Here is an 18,704-nt window from a genome sequence, read left to right as displayed (position 1 = left end):
CTAGCCACTCCTGCTGCACAACTTTGCTGAATTGCTTTGTGTTCTGCTCTACGGATTGGGTCCACCTACATCTGCTAGGCTCTACCTCAAGGTTTGCCAAAGTCTGAGAGGCTCTGTCCTTAGATCCATCAAAGACCTCTTTCTCACCACCTGTTGCAGCTCTGATCTCTCTCCGTGCTGATGCCAGACCCTGCCCAGTGATTTTTTATTTTAGGCTCTGGCTTCCCTAGTCAGTAAGGTATCCTACTATACGGAATACAGTTCTCTGTTTCAAGTGCTGATTGATCCAACCAATTTAAAGATAAAAAAGAAGGGAGATCATGAGTCCTGAAGCTGCCCATCAGTAGCTAGCAGCTGGACAGCAGACTAAGCAGGGACACTGGTCACAGTTTCAACCCACTATTTAAATCACAGTAATTATTTCCAATTTTCTATACCTACAAATTAACACATGCAAATTTTATGTAAATCTATCCTCTTTGTGTCCTCTGTTATTGATACATGTCCTCTTGGGAGGGGAGGGCCACTACTCAGTGGTAGAGCATCTGTTCTGCATGAATAATGCCCCAGGTTCAATTCCTGGCATCTTCAGGTAGGGCTGAGGGAAAGTCCCCTCTGTGATCTTGGAAGCTGCTGTTGGTCAGTGTAGACAACACTGAACTGGATGGCCTAATGATGTGACTCACTATAAGGAAGCTTCCTCTGTTTTGGCAATGTGTTAAGATGCCACGCTACTAATCAGGCCTCATTTTTCAAGCTCAGCTTCCAGCAGGCTGGGCAGGGGGTCCTAGAACAGAGTTTCCTGATTGTAATACTGTACGTAGCATTTGTCTATTCCAAACACACGGCGCTGAAAATGTTGCCTGAAATTCGTTTTTTTAATAGGCTAGTTATTGGACATTCAATGCCAAGTGAACCTCAAAATCATGTAACAGATGCCTATCTATTATACAGTGGTTAATCCTCAACGGACATGCTTTTTAACTCATTATCTCTTATTTAATGAACATACAATAACTAATAAAACTTAAAAGAGAAGCATTTAATTGCTGTACTATTTGTCTACTAATTAAAAATATTTGTTAACCTTAAACAGATCGTAATCTATTCAAGGCCTTTTGTGCCTCTGTATCTTGAGGGCATTTTTGATTTAAATCAGTTTGAAACAAACATTGGGTGTTTTTTCCTTCTCTCTTCCCGGGGGACCTGTAGGATATTATTGCAGAGATTATAACTATATTGGTAAGAAAAGGAGGAGAACAATAGGCACTACTACTATTTTGGGTAGTGAAAATGGCCTCTGGATTAAATTACCTAAACTGAGAAAGGACCTGAGAGAGAAACAAGGAAGTGTTGGTTCTGTTTTTTGAATTCTTCCCATCTATTGCATGCATTCGAAGAGTTTTTTCCAATCCCTTACTCGCCCCAGAGAACCCCTTTGATTCAAGACTTTAAAGCAGAACCCGTGGGCCTCCAGATGTTGTTGGACTCCAACTCCCATCAACTTCAGCCAGCATGGCCAATGGTCAGGAAAGATGGGAGTTGCAGTCTCTGGCCTAATGGAACAATGACAGAACAGCTTAACTTGCAAATAATGAACCCGTTTGGAAAGAGAAAGCAAATTTGCATCATTGCTAACTAAACATGTGGGCACATGCTTGATGTGAGAAGGATTTCCATTTCCCAGGTAGGCAGCTCCCTAGAGGTCTGGACTCTTGACAAACTACATTTAGATGGCACTTGGTGATAAATGAAGACCCAGCAATGAGAACCAGGATGTGGATTGAGACGTTCTCTATAATGGAAGGCAGTTGTGATTCTCTTTTTGCCCCTTAATATATGCGAGCAGTTTCTTCTTTGCACGTAAACAGATCCATTTTTCAGCCCCGTAATCAGTATGCATCTATTAAGCTACTTAACAGCAATGAGCTGTGGTTCATTAGGTAGCTACTGTTGTGTCTCCGTCTAGTTAAAATTTCACAGCAAGTTAATCTATTTTATTACAAATGAGAACACAAGCGATAATGTCCCCGCCATTTTCCAAACACAGGGTTAACAGTATTTGTAACAAATCAATGAGGACATTTCAATAGAAAAATTGCAAAGCTCAAAGCCTGAAATCTTTTTTTTACACCTTGATGACTTCATTCTGTCGTTTCTGAATTTTACAGCCCCGTGTCACTCTTCATGTATTTCAGTTTTGTTCTCCTGAAATAGCTGTTGTTCCGCTAGCCCTATACATTAAAGGCTTCTTTCTGAATAGCGAATTACTACTCACTCAGAGAGAAGAAAATATCAGAAAAGCACAAGGGGAACGTGTGGTGCTTGGACTCCAGCTCTTGTCAGGTCCAACCAAGCAAGCATGGCCAATGGTCAGGAGTGGTAGGAGTTGCAGGGGAACCAGAGAGCCACAGATTCCCCATTCCTGTATTAGAAGACTGCTACAACAAAACTAAAGTCTGCTGTCAATAGGATTGCACTCTACTTGAAGGACCAGGGTTGCAGTCTGCAGGTGCTCCTGGGTTGCCAGGTGGCACACGTGGCCAGGGGCACATTTGCACAGCTTTGGCTGGAGTACCAGCTGCACCCTTTCCTATATAAAGTAGACCTGCATGGAACTACTGTTGAAGAATGTTTGGAAACTTCAACTAGTGCAAAACGCAGTGGCAAGGGTACTATCTGGGATTTGGGGGGGGGGGCACATTACTTTGTCTAATCTGTGCTGGCTTCCAGTTCAATTCTGGGGACAATTCAAAGTGCTGGTCGTCATTATTATTATCATTATTAAAATTTGTATACTGCTCTATATCCATAGATCTCAGGGCGGTTAACAACATATTACCACCATCTATATCTATCATCTATCTATCTATCTATCATCTGTCTGTCTCTCTGTCCATCCATCCGTTCATCCATCGAACCATACTAAAAATCAAAACAAAGACAACCAATAACCACCTTCCCTTTGACAACACATTTAAAAAGGCATAAGATGTCAATCAGCCAAACGCCTAGTTAAACAGGAACATTTTAGCCTGGCACCTAAAGGTGTATAACGAAGGCACCAGTCAAACCACAGATAATGCCCTCTCCTCAGCTGTCACCTGAAGAACTTCTTAGAGTGGCATGAGTCTTAAGAGGGCCGCTTTTCCAATCTTAACACCTGAGACGGTTCTGTAGGGAAGGAGGTGGTATTTGAATCTTACTTCAGCACTGGCAAAGGGACAGCGTCCTTCGCTGAACAGAAGGGCATCAGGATGGCGTAAGAATGAAAGACAACTCAACTGTGCACCAACATTTTGCCACCACTCCACACCACCAGCATCTGCCACCTGATGCTCCAGTAGCCGGGTGGCAGAGCCTTGCCTTCTATGCCACCATTCTAAAAGCATTTCTCTTTACCAAAGCTTTCCAAGATTAGTCTGAGTGTCATGTCTATTGCTGGTTATTGTGGATATGTGAAATTATTGCATTTCTTATTGGTTTCATATTATTTCATTATGCACCGTTCTTCTTACTTTTGGTACATTGTTTTGCATTTTTTAAAAGTTGAACAGTTTATATACATTGTTCAAAGTAAAATAATTAATAAATAGCTCCGTCGAGAAATCACCAGTTCTCTCTGTTCCTTTCTCATTCCATACAAACTGAAACTGCTGCCAGTTTAAAATAGACAAACACATATGGGCTTACTAATAATAATAATAATAATAATAATAAATAATAATAATATCATTTACCAATAAGTGTCCTATTTCCCTTTGCATCCCCCTTCTAACACATGTACAGAAATGCAACCTGCAGGACATTTTTCTCATACCCTACTCTTCTGCAAATGAACTGCTGAACTACAGCAGACCATCCAGTCATTAAAAAGCATTCAACATTACCTTTAGTCCTACTTTAGTGCTGTTAAGTGTGCGGTTGTGTGTGTGTGTGTGCACGTGCGCACACATGTGATTTAACTGTAGGAGTTTGAATGAGAACATTGATGTTTTATTTGCATTTTTATGTTTTGGTTTTAAATTCACCCATGAATTTGTCTGGAATGCACTGGCTAAGTGTTCCCACTAGATGCCAACACCCTAAAGGGATTCATACATGTGGAAGTATTGACATTAGCGCTCCCATTTCCATGGATGGAACCCTATGCATATACACCCAAGTCTGCTTCAAATAGATAAGATCATGCATCAGCCATGGGGGAGTGGTGGTTATCAGTAGTGTGTTAGTCCATGCATTCTGCATAGCCCCTTTATAAGTTCGGTACCAATGGGTACCACATGACAGAAGATGGCTTTTGCCAGGGCCCAAACTACCCATTCACAGTGATCAAGTCAGCCAAACTCACAACAACATATACATAACACACAGATACACACACATGCAGAGCATATCTATTCTTGACATAATCAACTTGACCTTAGTACTTCCAGCAGTGATATTTCATAGTATTGATCTTCACTTGTGTGCCAAGTGTTTAGAGGAGCTGTGATGCTAAGGCTTGCTTGTTTATTTTTATTTCTAGTGCAGCTATAATTACTCATCCAAATGTTAATCTATTAATGAGTTCCTAAAGGACTTAATGGCATTTCTCTGCTGACAAGTGGGTTTTGCAGCTCTGTCTGAATACTGGAAATTTTATTCATACATTTGTCTCGATATTTCTTTTTAATTTATGCCTTTCCTCTTGTGATCTTCTGGGCAGGGCAATGTGGGAGTTAACTCGCTAATGAAACTGGAGGCAGCATAACAACATCACCCTGCTTCAGGATCTTTCTGAAAACAAAAATGAAGAAACTTCAAGATTGTGATTTTATAGGGAAAGTATGGCTTCCCGATCCACACAGAATACCTTTGGTAATGTAAATTATCTCTTCAAAGTGATGTTTTCACTGTGGTGTTTTTAATGTTATTATACCTGTTTGAGGCTGCACTTCTCAGAAGGAGCTGAAGGCTGCATCAAGGGTAGCACTTTGGGTCAATCTTTTGACAACCAAATACAGTGGTACCTCTGGTTACGAACTTAATTCGTTCTGAAGGTCCATTCTTAACCTGAAACTGTTCTTAACCTGAAGTACCACTTTAGCTAATGGGGCCTCCCGCTGCCACTGTGCAATTTCTGTTCTCATCCTGAGGTAAAGTTCTTAAGCTGAGGTACTACTTCCGGGTTAGTGGAGTCTGTAACCCAAAGTATTTGTAACCAGAAGTGTTTGTAACCCGAGGTACCACTGTATCCTTTTGAAATAGTGTTTTCAAAGAACCTCCCCATGCATTCATAGAACATGTGAGAGGGAAAGATGTTCTGTGCCTTGCCTAAAGATTGGCACATCTCTCCGGCTATGCCCCCCTCCGGCACCCACATGTTCAGCTAAATTTGTGAAAGCAACATGGGAATAGTGAGCACTTTTTTACATTTAAATGGATGCAGAGGTATCATGGGGTATGACCAAATGAGCATTTCCATGTTGGGAGTGACTGGCCATCACATTCCCACTCCCCACAAATATTCAGAAATGGTGGAGCTCTGAACTGTTTTGCCCATGTAATCCTTGTAACCACACGAGAGAATCATCCAAATGTTCCACAGAATCCCACCACCAGGAAATGGCAACCATGCCACAGGTAAAGTATAAATCAGGCTTAAATTGGATGGATGTGTTTCAATTCAGAACCTCATGTGAGCTACAACCTGCATATTTAGCTTCAGGAATGTAGACTTTCTCATTCTTTTCAACACAGGGGGCAATCCCAATGAATGAAGCTCTTATGGTGGAGTTGGGGGATCTCCATGTACACAGCAAAGCTTCTCATCCACAGCATATCCCTGGAGCAATGATCTGAACTTCACACTTTTCTAACCTACCACTTGGTTTACTAAAGGCTTACCAGACTACTGTGTAACCATGACTGTCAGGGATCTTTCCCACTACTAACCACTTCTTGCTTTTAAACTTCAAACAGAAAGCTAACCTTGGACTTTCTGAAAGTGGATCACCTGCTCCAGCATGCAAAGAACATTCTCTACCACAATGTCGTTGTCCCTCCAGAGGAAGTAACTTTGGTATCAATAAAATGAATAATGCTGTTTAGGAATTATGCCTTGGGGGTGGGGCGGGGGGAGGACTATCAACCTGAAGGCATTAACTCCACAAGCTCATCTCACCCACCATTTCCCAGCGTTACCAGTTCCACTCTCTCTGTTCCCAACCTTCTCAATACTGAACCTACATAGAACGCTCAGCATAGTTGGGAACTCTGATAATCAAGGGTGTCTAACTGTATGAATACTTCAACTCATGTCCAAGTGAATGCAATCAGAAGCCCCTTTCAGACTTTCCCCACCCAACACAAGAAGATTAGGAAATAAGTGGATAGGATGTTTGGGGCAGAGCCAGCATAGATGGCCCTGTCCCCCTGCCCCCTACAAGAAGCATTTCCTGTTCAGACCCGAACTGGACTTTTGTTTCACTATAATCTGAAAGATTACCTCCACCTTCAGCATGCATTAGCTTTTAATACCAGATGTTCACTTACTAATTTCACTGCATTGTGACCATTTCTCATCAACTCATTAATTGCCAGCTGCTCAACCAAAGGAAAAACAACAACCCAAACAAACCCATAGATAATCAGAGGATATTGGTAAATAGCCAACCAAGAACACACCACTTTGGCAATTCTCTGTGAGTCGAAGAATAGTAACAGACATTTCCTTTGCGCTATTATAACATTTCCTGGACTTGTTATCAGTATTGCTACTCCAGATAAGTGGGGGGGGGGGGAATTAATGGCCCAACAAAGATCTTTGTTAAAATAAAGGTAAGAGGACATTTAATGCAGGGATGGGGAACGTCTGGCCCTCCAGATGTTGTTGGACTACAACTCTCATCAGCTGTGGTCAGCAATTAAAATGGTTGGGAATACTGAGAGTCACAGTCCAGCAACAGCTGGAGAGCCACAGTTTCCCCACCCCTCATTTGGAGGAATAGTCAAACTACATTATATGTCAGTCAACAACATATGTGATAAAATCCCATTAAACAGACAGATGGGTTCAGCAGGGGTGGCGTGGATTAGAAAAGTGGAAACTTGAGTTGAACACCATCTTCCTTCTGCACACCTTACTGCAATTTCCTTTTGGCATCTGGTTGGTCACTGTGGAACATATGAAGCTGGAGCTTTGCTCAGGTCCAGCAGGGCACTTAGTATGTTCCAAGTTTGCTTCTGTGGCATCTGCAACCCCTTGGGGAGAAAATAATCTAGAAGATTTTCCAGCTGTCTCTGCAGAACTAGGTGCACAGTGAAGAGCAAGTATCAAAATCCCGTACATACACTATTCCCATCACACAGCTGGGAGACCTTTTTTGCTCATTTGCAAATTATAGGAATTGGGTGGGCTCCTGTCCATCAGCATTTTGAATAATTTGTAGGCTAGCAGCAGCTTTATGTTCTAATAGGCTTATTCTTGGAAAGCAATTTCATTTTGTAAGGAAGTACTGAATTCAAGGTCCTGGAACAAATGATGAACAGTTTCTTTGCTAAGACTATGGCGAGGAGGACTGGTTGATGTGAGGCAGCGTTAGTGGTTGTTTCTCTGCCCATTCCATTTTCCTTGTCAAGAGAGAGAAAGCTAGAAAGCCTCCCAGCCTCTGCAAACTCTCTTCTATGTACAAAATGCTGGTGCGGGAGAGACCTTCCAACTAATACTGAACTCAGCCAGCCTATGCCAACAGCACTATAAGCCAAAAACTGGGCTACTGAGAAACTACTGGTGAGATCTGCCTATTTGGGGGAATTCCAAGATTTGTAGAGGTGCATGAAATAATTTAAAAAATTAAAAAGGACTCCAAAATAATAGCAAGAAACGAAGAACCGGTACACATGCGATCATATAGTGAAGGAACAGCAGGGGAGGTGAATGCATACTGAGGCTGTTAGCTGAGACTCAACTGGAGCTCAAGACATGTTGCAATACCCGCACCCTGCCATGGCCACCCATCCCCAAGCTCTGCACAGAGATTCAAGAGGCCAGAAAACCCCCCCACACCCTTATAGCATTGCTTTGGAAGTCCCATTTGCCCCTGGCTGCGAGAAACACAAGAAGGAGGAGAAAGAAGAAGTGAGCTGTACCTGTTGAGATTTGAGGATTGCCTTCCTCAAATCTGCATGGGTAAACTTAGGAGGGGTGAAGCAAGCCCTTCTAGGCATCTTAAATGCACTGTCCACCCTTCTTTTTGCCTAGCTATTGTTTTCCATCATATGGTTCACTTTCTTCAAACTAATTAGGCTTTTCTCTCTCTCGAGCTCCCTGCAATCTCTTTCCTACTATGAAAACATTCCTTATTTGATGCTGTGTCTGACTGATTAAATGATGTTTCCAGGCTTAATGACGTTAATGCTATTTCCAGCCCACATTAGGGCTATATTTGTTATTAACAACAAACGCTGGCGGCTGAGCCAACATTAAAAGGACCTGAAGCACAGTAAAAGGCTAATAAGCGATTGGTCTGACAATATTCCCAGGTTAGCTTTTACAGAAAAGCATGTGGATTTGCAACTCAAAATAGCTCTCCCAACATTAAAGACAAACACAGCGCATTGGTTATTATTTACCAGAAGCTACCACAGAGCTTTGGAAGAACTGTTATCTGGCACTTATGGGTCTCAAACCTGTATCCCCGAGGAAGAAGCATCGATTCCTCCTGCTATACCATCACAATGATTGCACAGCAAACTGAATAACTGGGAGATCTGCAGTGTTCTTACCATTAGGCATATGTATCAGTAAAACTACTACTAATATATTGATGCATTTGAAGTGCCATAATATCAAAGTGCCTCCTCCCCCAGTGTTGTTTTTTTTTAAATGAACGTAGAATCAAATGATTTTCAAGATTGCAAGGGATCTTGGAGGTCAACCTCCCACTGAGTGCAGGATCTATAATGCAGTATGCAACAATGGGAACAGTCTGCACCATACAATTAAAGCACATCCAACACGCATTTACCGAACCTGGCTCCCCACCCCGAACCTCAAGAACTGTAGTTTTCCATTCACAGAGCAACAATTCAATTAGCAAACTACAGTTCCAAGCATTTTGGGAGGGGAAGACATGCGCTTTAAATGTGTGTTGGATGTACGATGGTGCAGACCCTTCCTGTTTGTATCCCTGACAGACGGGTGGCCAGCCTCTGCTTAAATATCCATAGAGAGGAAGAGCCACCACTCCCCAGGGCAGCCTGTTTCCACTGTCAAGAAGATTTCACTGCCATGACATTTCTCCTAATGTTTAGCTGAAGTGTGTTTTCTTCCAATTTCTACCCATTAATAATAATTCTAGCCCTGCCTCATGAGGTGACAGAGAAAAAGTCTGTCTGAGCCAAAAGGTTGGCCAAGCTACAAATATGGCTCTTATCTTTGCACAATAATAGGCTACATTCCAGACCATGCAAAGGATAGGGGTTTACCTCCCCTCCTCTCCCCACACTGTATCTTTCATCTAGACAAGCAGGAGTGGCTGCATGTCACAGGGTGGCATGCTCACTAGTGGACACTTTTGAGTGCTAACCATCTTCACTTTTATTGGGTGAGTGGGGATTTGGACTGGGGCTTGTGTCGAAGCTCAGATTTGGAACCTAGGGTTTCCTTAGAGGAGGAGCAGAGGGAGCATAAACTCTCCCTCAGCAGATCTCCAGGCTGCCAGCAATCCTGACAATGGAGTCACTGCATCCAGTGACTGCATCATTAATGAAAATGAATTCAGACCAATGACAATGGAGTCCTTAGATCTAGGCATCAATAACAATGGAGTCACTGGATAAGACATGCATGGCAATGGATTCAGACCAATGACAGTGGTATTACTTCACCCAGAGGGCTCCACACCAGTTACCTAAATTTCTGGCTGGCTCATTCCAACCAGAGTCATAAGGAAAATGAAGAAGGTGAGCCAGGAGCTTCAGGGCCATCTGTGAAGTGCCCAGGTAGCTTCATGCAAGGCTACTTAGCAGCAGATTACATATACAGTGGTACCTCGGGTTACATATGCTTCAGGTTATATATGCTTCAGGTTGCAGACTCCACTAACCCAGAAATAGTACCTCGGGTTAAAAACTTTGCTTCAGGATGAGAACGGCTGTGCAGCAGCAGCAGGAGGCCCCATTAGCTAAAGTGGTGCTTCAGGTTAAGAACAGTTTCAGGTTAAGAACGGACCTCCGGAATGAATTAAGTATGTAATCAGAGGTACCACTGTATGCACCTGTATGGATCAGGTTCTGGTTGAGAATTAGGAAGGGGGTGGAGTCTCTGGCTCCTATGTAACAGCTCCAGTCATAACAACACAATACATTTAAAACACTATTATACCACCTTTAACAGTCACGGTTTCCCTCAAAGAATCCTAGGAGCAGTGAGGGTACTGAGGGTTGTAAGGCGACCCCATTCCCCACACAGAGTTCCCTGGATAGAGGCATTGATTAAACCACAATGGGAAATGTATGGTGTAGAAGATGAAGCCTCCATTAGAGCTTCAAGCATCCGTGCAAAGCCTTCCTGAACTGGGGAAATGAGAAATCTTCCCATTCCTAGTCCTACGATCAACAACCAGCTTACACTCAATTCAGTTCATTCTGCACTTTTAAAAGACATGCCCTGTAGAACAGAGAGTGCTAACATTTTGTTTAAAATTCTGATCCCATGGATGACTTACGGCAAGCCAAGATTCAAAGAGAGGAAGTTTCCTCAGTGGGACTGTAAAGGCAGGGATTTACAGTAGAGTTTTTGACAAAGAGTCTTTACTACAGAAGTGCTAGTAGGACCTGCTAATCACATTAGGCTAGATTAAAGATGGCAAGGAAGGCTTTCTAAATGGGCCTACTGTAGCTCTTCCTAATGTATAGTGTTCTTGTCAAGATGAAATCAAATTTCATAGTTATGACATTTCTTTCCAGAGTACTAAATGTTAACTTTGCTGAGCAGGCACATTTTGCAGCAGGGTAGTGGCGAAGGCAGGGAGAGGCAGCTTTGTTTTAGATAAATTAAGGCAAGGAGGGAGACACACATGATAACCTCATTCAAAGATGTCCATGAAGCAGACTCTTCTGACACTACAGAGAAGCAACTAACTTATACAACAGCTTGCAATAGGGTTTGCACAATTCAGTCTATTGATTGCATTAATTCCATTTAAACATTATAATTGAAGCGACATATAGACTAATATTGGTGAACATCAGCAAGGCCCACACTGATGCAGGCTCTGGGCTGTCGTTTAACAACAACATTCTTGATTCTGGAGTCTGCCATTTTTGTTTTCAACAATGTTATGGGTGATGACTCTATTCCAGGCATTTTATGTGGTGGGGGAGAGGAAAAGGCTGCTCTCAGGAACTGATGGCTCCACCATGATTAGCACACAAATCCACGAAGGCTGAAGGAAGGAAGGTCTCAGTAATCAACACTGTGCTCTAAGTACTTGAGATGACTCCATTCATCGTTTCTATTCATTTTCCAATTGCTCCATTTTTTGCTGTTTGGGGTTCATATATGTGTAATAACTCTTAGGATCCTGGAACTTCACTTCCTACTTCCCTGAGCTGTATGATTTGCAGAGCACATTACCTATGCATGACAACTCACTCCCCTAAACCTTGCTGACCTGAGAGACATTCCCCTTGAACTAGAAACAGATCATCTCATGGGAAAACCCAGTTTTCCTATATTTATTTCCTCTGTGTGGAAAAGAGCTTGTAAATATGAGGTCCTCCCTTCTTGCTGCCAGGGTATATTCTAACAAGAGCTGCACCATGTGATTATGTTGATTGTGTAACTAAGCTTGGAGCCTTACCTTTATAACTGAAGCTCCTGCTCTTGAAAGAGGACTGTGCATCTGAGCTGCAGCTGCCATGTTAGCTATAGTGTTGAGATGGTTCATCTGATTCATAGCCATTGCCACCGAAGCAGGAGGTAGGCCAACTGGGAGAAGTGGGTGAGGCATCATCATAAAAGGCAGATCTATTCCTGTAGGGGGGAAACAGGCTGTGGATCAGTTAAATATTATTATTTTTTTTCATTCCTTAATAATCCGACATTTTACTCAAGACTGCAATTGTTCCATGGAATTAATAATCTATCAGTTCTTTTCCCCAGCAAACTGCAGGTGGGGTGATAAGAAAATCTGTGGTATCTGTGGATGTTACAAGAAAACAGATGGGGATGGGAAGCTACATAAGAGCCACAGGGCACTTTTAAAATGTTGGAAGTTTTTTCTGTCTGCACTGGAGGAGATGGAAGAAGAGGATGTAGAGGAGGAGAAGAAAGTGAGGGGACACAGAGAGACCAGAAAGATATATAGAGTTCTGTGGCTTTTTCTTTGAGGTGCTGAAAAGGAGGTATGGAATAATGCCCATTCTTTTCCCATCTGTTAATCATATAGACTTTGGTCCATTTGGACTGCCCTTGACAAGCCCTCATCTGCCTGCCTTCTTACTTGCAACCAGTTAGGGGATGGCTCCCTGTTATCTCTGGCCCCACCAACTGTTGACCCCCCTGCTTATCACTGCACTAGTCCCAATGGACATTAGCCACCACTTGACACATATCATTAATAAAATACTGTGTTTTTAAAAAATGATTTAAGAAAGCCTAAAATGATTAAGACCAACCATTACTTCCCAGCCAGGTCAAAAGTGTATAACATCTTGACCTGGAGTCCAAAATCAGATAGAGAGGGAGCCAAATAGATACTCTGCAACATAAAGCTCCGTCCAAGACCATAACCTCCAAATAGCTTCCGGAAGAACTGTATTTTCTTGTTTCAGTTGTCATGCAATGGCCTGGACTGAACAGCTATAGGATATCTTGAATTTCATTACGGTGTGTTATCTTGGTTTATTTTTTAAGTATTGCTACTTTCCTCAAGCCCTTGGGGAAAGGTGAGGAATAGACGTTGAAATAAACAAATCCACACTGCAAACAGATGGCATTTTCAAGGGGCAAAGCTTTCTTAACAAAGATGGAGATAACATTTTAAGCAGAGTGAACTTGGGCATAAAACACTGACATAAATGGTAATTACAAAAGACCAGAAACACAGACAACTCAGGTGTATAACCCAGGTTAAAAATATGCAGCTGCAAGAACACAGAGTTGGATGTCAGTGGAGAAAATTCTTCAGTCAAAAAGATTCATTGTATAACTGACCAGCAAAGCGTTGGTTGCTCTTCTTGTTAAGTTTTACTGATGGGATGGCTTGCTTTCAAATTTATAATTATTATGAACTTATTATGAACTTTTAAAGTGTTTTTGTGACTGAGGGCATTTTTAGCTACCTTTATGGTCCTACACAGATGGAAAACAGGGCAAAAACATTTTAATAACTATTAAGGGAAGGGGTGATCTCCAGGCTCATTCACATTAATCCAAATCAGCTTTCACCAACCTGGCGCCCCCCAGATATTTAGGGCCACAACTCCCATCAGCCCCAGACTTCTTGATGAAGGTGACACAAAAACATTATTCAGATATCAACTGAAATGAATCTTGAGATCAACCCCCCTGCCTCCTACGCTTTGGGCTTGCACACATGCATACCCTTCTCTTCCTGCTCATGCGATACAAGGGGAAAGGAAATGTGCATTTTAACCTTAGAACATCTAGGACATCATACTGCAGTTTGATCTGGGCTTCTGTTACTTAACTGTGGTTGGAATCAACCACAATTCGCTGAGTTCATGAGCAATGGCAGCTTACTTTGAAGGCTTAGCTTTTTCCTCTCCTCCTCTCATGTGTGAAAAAGAAATATGTGTGGGGAATCTCACAGCCTGAGGCTTATAATCATACTAATAATTTTATTATTTGTACCCCACCCACCTGGCTGGGTTGGCCCAGCCACTCTGGGTGGCTTCCAACAAATACAACATTAAACATTTAAAACTTCCAAATGCAGGGCTGCCTTCAGATGTCTTCCATAAGTTGTTATCTCCTTGACATCTGATGGGAGGGTTTTTTGCAGGGTAGGTGCCACTACAGAGAAGGCTCTTTTCTTAAACCAGCGATGAGGAACCTGTGGCCTTCCAGATATTGCTGGACTACAACTCACATCATCCCATGTTGGTTGCCCCTGACAGGAACTGGAATCCAACAACAACTGGAGGGCAGAACGTTCTCAATTCCTGTTGTATATACAGGATGGGGAACTTGCACCCCTCCCGATGTTGTTGGACTCTACCAGCCCTATCCAAAATAATTAGTGGTCAGGGATGATGGAAGTTGTCATCCAGCAACATCTGGAAGGCCAGAGGTTCCCCATCCCTAGTATAGACTGTGTTTGTCATATGGACTCAATGCATTAAAGGGTTGAGTAAAGCAAAACCAGAAGGTGTAATTGTACTTGGAAGACAAAAGGAAGCCACTGTAGATGTTGGAGCACTAGCCCTCTCACCACCACTTCCAAGCACAGACGTGAAATAATTTCCACTGTCCCTCACAGGAGTAGCAGTTATGCAAGACCTTTAAAAAAAAAAATCCTGAGAAGAAATTTTGTGCTAGAGATGGACAGGGATGTATTACACATCCATGTTTAGCCCCGACCATTTTTATATTAATTTTTTCAGCACATTAATCTGTTTAAATGTTATGTGCACCACAATCTTTGAATTTAAACACAAATTAATCTGATTCATTGTTGGTCATTTGCTCTGCATTTTATGATTTTATAATTTTTCTGGTGTTTCATTGATTTTATTGTACACTGCTGAGGTTGCCAGTTTAGAAATGTTAACAGAAAATGCTAAATAAATAAATAAATTTAATTGGTCACTTAGATGGGCTGTGGAACAGTGTGTGTGACATCTCTTTTCTTTAAGCAGTTCTACAACCTCACCCAACCCTCCAAGCTCATACAAACGTAAGTCTTTGTTTCCTCATTGATGCCCCCCACAGCAGTCTGGTAATCTTTCCTCATACTCCATGGAGTTTTCAACCCTCCCAGACACCATCTGTCCGCACTGAGTTGCGTGCCTACTTAGAGTCCAATTGACATGCAAACTAAATGCAAACTACAAACGGAATTTAACAGCACATTGCCAGTTTTAAGGGACAATACATCAAGTGCTTTCAAAAGGGGGTGTGAAGGAAATGCATCTCATGTTCACAAATCAGACATAATGCCCGATATTCAATAAACCCTTGAATTGTCTTGCGGAAGACTGCTGAGTGATCAGCAAGACAACAGGGTGATCAACAATAATAATAAAAATAGTGAAATAATCTGAAAGGAAAGAAATAAATTTCATTTGCAGACCTTGAAAAGATACTGGATACTACAAATGTGTTGAACTCCTCAGTACAGAAAATGAAATTTAGCAGTATATAGAAGTTAGCTACTGTCATTCAATGCGACACAAGAAGTCTAGGGTCTATCTTTTAGCCAAATAGGGGACTAGAGAATGCATTATTATAAGAACCTGTGCAAATTGCTCAGTGTCTTTAACTAACGTTGGGAGTAATAATCAAGATACTTTGTATGTATGCATCACATATCCACAAAGATATGTATCCTAAGTAAATTGCATAAACCTACCTTTAAAATTTCGGAACACAAATTAAAACATTACAATGCAGATCTTATTTCTGCCTCATTCATTTGCTGTCACCCTTTCACAACTCTTTTCCTCCTTGTCGATCTGGCATGCAACTTATCTACATTCCTTTCCTTCTCCTGCCTGGACAAAATATTCTTTTGTGCACCAGCAAAGAAAGAAGGCTGTATTTTCCAATGATTTCAAACCACTAAGTTTGGCAGAATTACCAATGAAACTTGTACAACAAGGAATCATTCTTTCCAGCTTTATTTAAAAAACCAAATGTCCCAATAAAATGTTGTTGTTGTTTGTTGTCCACTTCCCATTTGTTTGCACACACAAAAAAGTAAACAAACCCAAGCAAAAGTGCTTAGATTTCAGTGTAACTCATGAAAGATCTAGGACTACAAGTTATAGCTCTGGTCCTAAGTATTAGGCCTAAGTTTGAGGGGGCTAATAACACCCCCAAAGATTGGATTAATGGGGTGGGTGAATTCTAACATTTTGTTAATTGTGGTCTCACCTTTAAATAAGGGACAGTCAAGGTTCTTTCCTTTCCTTTACCAAAATGATAAAGACAAATGATTTCCAAGGACAGTGGTGGCTGGTACACATTGCAACTGGTAGGGCAGAAAGAATGGAGCTCAACAGTAGGTGGAGCCAGATCCAAAGGCAGGTTGAGCCAACACATTCTACCTTCACCTCATCCTCCTACCCCCTGGATTTGTTGTAAGCAGGAGGTAGACAGGTGGGTTAGAAAGAATCAAGACTGAGATTGGTTGGGCCATTTGCCCCAAAGAACCAGCCTCCACAGCCCAGGGAAATTATGTTCCTTGAATGTTGACTGGGCTGTTGAGAGCAGCCACGTTGGTCACCTGAAGCAGTATTAAGGTTTTCCTGACGATGTAAATACCTTGTATTTAAGAACACCATCCTGACAATTCTTAGAATCCACTTGGCCCTCAAAAAGTTTCTAAGTATCTCCACACACTTTTGCAGGGGGTGAAAGTGTGGTAGGATTTTCAGCCCAGCTTTTTAATGTTTTCAGCTTTCTTCCCACACTTCTCATGGCCATGTGGAGGATGAAAAGGGGATACCATCATACATACTGTTTGTGAGCAGATGGTTTTGCTGCAGAGGGCTGAGAGGATGAGCACTTCCCAGACTTGGCTGCCCTGCCAGAGTCGCATGGCTGACCCCGTGATGGGATCCCGGTGGGATGGGTGACTGAAGTTTCTCTTTATCCCATGAAGATTCACTTCCACCTGGAAAAGAGAGTGCAAAGATTGGGTTTTGAGCAATTATTTTTCATCACTGGCAAAGGGTCATGAAAAGATTTCTTCCCTACCCTGACAGGAAGATTTTTTTAAAAAAAATAATAATAGTTAATTAGATGAAATGTTCAATTATGCATTAAGGTGGGAGAAAAACAAAAATACATACAACAAACAAAAGAAAGGACACAAATATAAGCCCAACACAGGACGTCTGTGAGGTGAAGAGTTTACTAAGATACAATCGGGCAGAAGAAAAGAGAAAGCCCATCTGTAAGGAGAAGAAAGATCTAGCAACTTCCATATATTCTTGGCTGCTGCTGATATATAGAACTGAACATCCAACATATTGGATTACAAAATAAAGTTCCGTCAAACAGCACTGAAAGGTTTGTAACAGGTATAAGTAATGGTTTTGTTTTGTTTTGGTTTTTTACAGTGTAGAAATAGACCCCACAGGAATAAGATGTTCAGAGACAATGGCTAAATGAAGTTCCTACATAATGGATTCTAGACTTGTGCATATGACATACCCAAGGGAATGGGGGGGGGGGAATAATGATGGAGAAGACTGACTGCACCCTCTGTCCATGAGCCTGATTTCCACAAATATGACCAAAGGACTGATTAAAGACTACATACGTACAGAATATATGAGCTCTGGCCAGGAAATCCACCATCCAGAATTCCCAATTATGTGGAAAGAGCCTATGCTGTATAACAGGAAATGGGGAACCAGTGACTCTCCACTGGGGTGCCAACTTTGGCCTCAGATTATGGGTGCCCAATAGCACCCGTGACATAATGTGATATCATGGCGTTGTGATGTCATGTTACATTGGCACTTCACAGCAGCACTTCTGAGGCCCTGAAGACCTCTGATGTGACTTCTGGTTTCTACCAAAAGTTGCATCAGAGATTTCACAGGACCTTGGACATCGCCTCAGAAGTCTGGAAGTCATGTCAGAGCCCTGGGGTGTGGGCCCCCTATAGTTGGTGCCAGTGTCTCCAGATGTTGTTGAACCACAGTTTCCATCATCTCTGACCATTGTATTGGCTAGTTGTGACTGATTAGAGTCGGAGTCCAACATCATATGGAGAATCATAGGCTCCCCATCTCTGGTATATAACGCACAGAGCACGGAATCTTTTCAGCTCTTCAAGTAAACAAGCACATCTCAGAGTGGGCAGCTGAAGAGAATTTGCCTGGAAGTCAGGGCCAAGCTGTCCCTTGAAACACCATTAATAGTTGATGGCCCTTCTGGACAACTAGAAGAAGAAACAATAAAACTAAAGACAACACAAATGTGTACCCATTGGCTGAATGTTCTATAGGTCAGAGAATTCTGTTTTTGTTGGAATTATTTCCAATTCACCTCTCTATTACAGTCATAGACGAGCATAAGGAATTATTTCAGATAACCCTGGTGCAGAATGTTGTGTGTGTCAAGTGGACTGCCCTGTTCTACGTGGCACATCTTGTTCCATGTACCAGGTCATGTGCATTTCCCGTTACAAGGCAAAGACAATCAAACTGGTCCCTCCCCCTGACTACTCAACCATTTTCTGCCAGCCCAAACCTCCCCGATTTTCTAATCTGGGCTCCCCGCTAAAAAAGGAATTAAAAACCTGAAATTCTAATTAAGGAATGCATTATTAATTTTGCCCATGCACTCGGTCCTGTGCCAATGTGCCACAATAATTTTCTACAGAGCAAAGTATTATGTTAATGTTAATCAAGGTATTTTCTGTTATTTTCCCTTTTCAATGAAAGCATTCGATTAGATTTTGTATTGGTCGAAGGAGCTGGGGGTGGGGGGTGGAGGTGGGGAGGCGCCTGTCTGG

At 42.1% G+C, this 18,704-nt stretch overlaps 1 protein-coding gene across 9 annotated transcripts in view; it reads right to left on the bottom strand.

Annotated features, from left to right (window-relative positions):
* Positions 1-18,704, bottom strand: part of DACH2 (dachshund family transcription factor 2) — a 314,613-nt gene that overhangs the window by 58,304 nt on the left and 237,605 nt on the right. For all 9 annotated transcript variants that reach the window (XM_083424218.1, XM_083424217.1, XM_083424211.1 and 6 more), the window contains 2 exons: positions 16,695-16,850; positions 11,850-12,022 (listed from right to left, as the gene is read on the bottom strand). In XM_083424218.1, the coding sequence (XP_083280344.1) occupies positions 11,850-12,022; positions 16,695-16,850 (329 nt within the window). The remainder of the gene's footprint in view (positions 1-11,849; positions 12,023-16,694; positions 16,851-18,704) is intronic.

The sequence above is a fragment of the Podarcis tiliguerta genome (genome assembly GCF_965153285.1).
Source record: "Podarcis tiliguerta genome assembly, chromosome: Z".
NCBI lineage: Eukaryota > Metazoa > Chordata > Lepidosauria > Squamata > Lacertidae > Podarcis > Podarcis tiliguerta.
The sequence above is the reverse complement of the archived record's forward strand: the minus strand, read 5'-3'. Positions and strand labels throughout refer to the sequence as shown.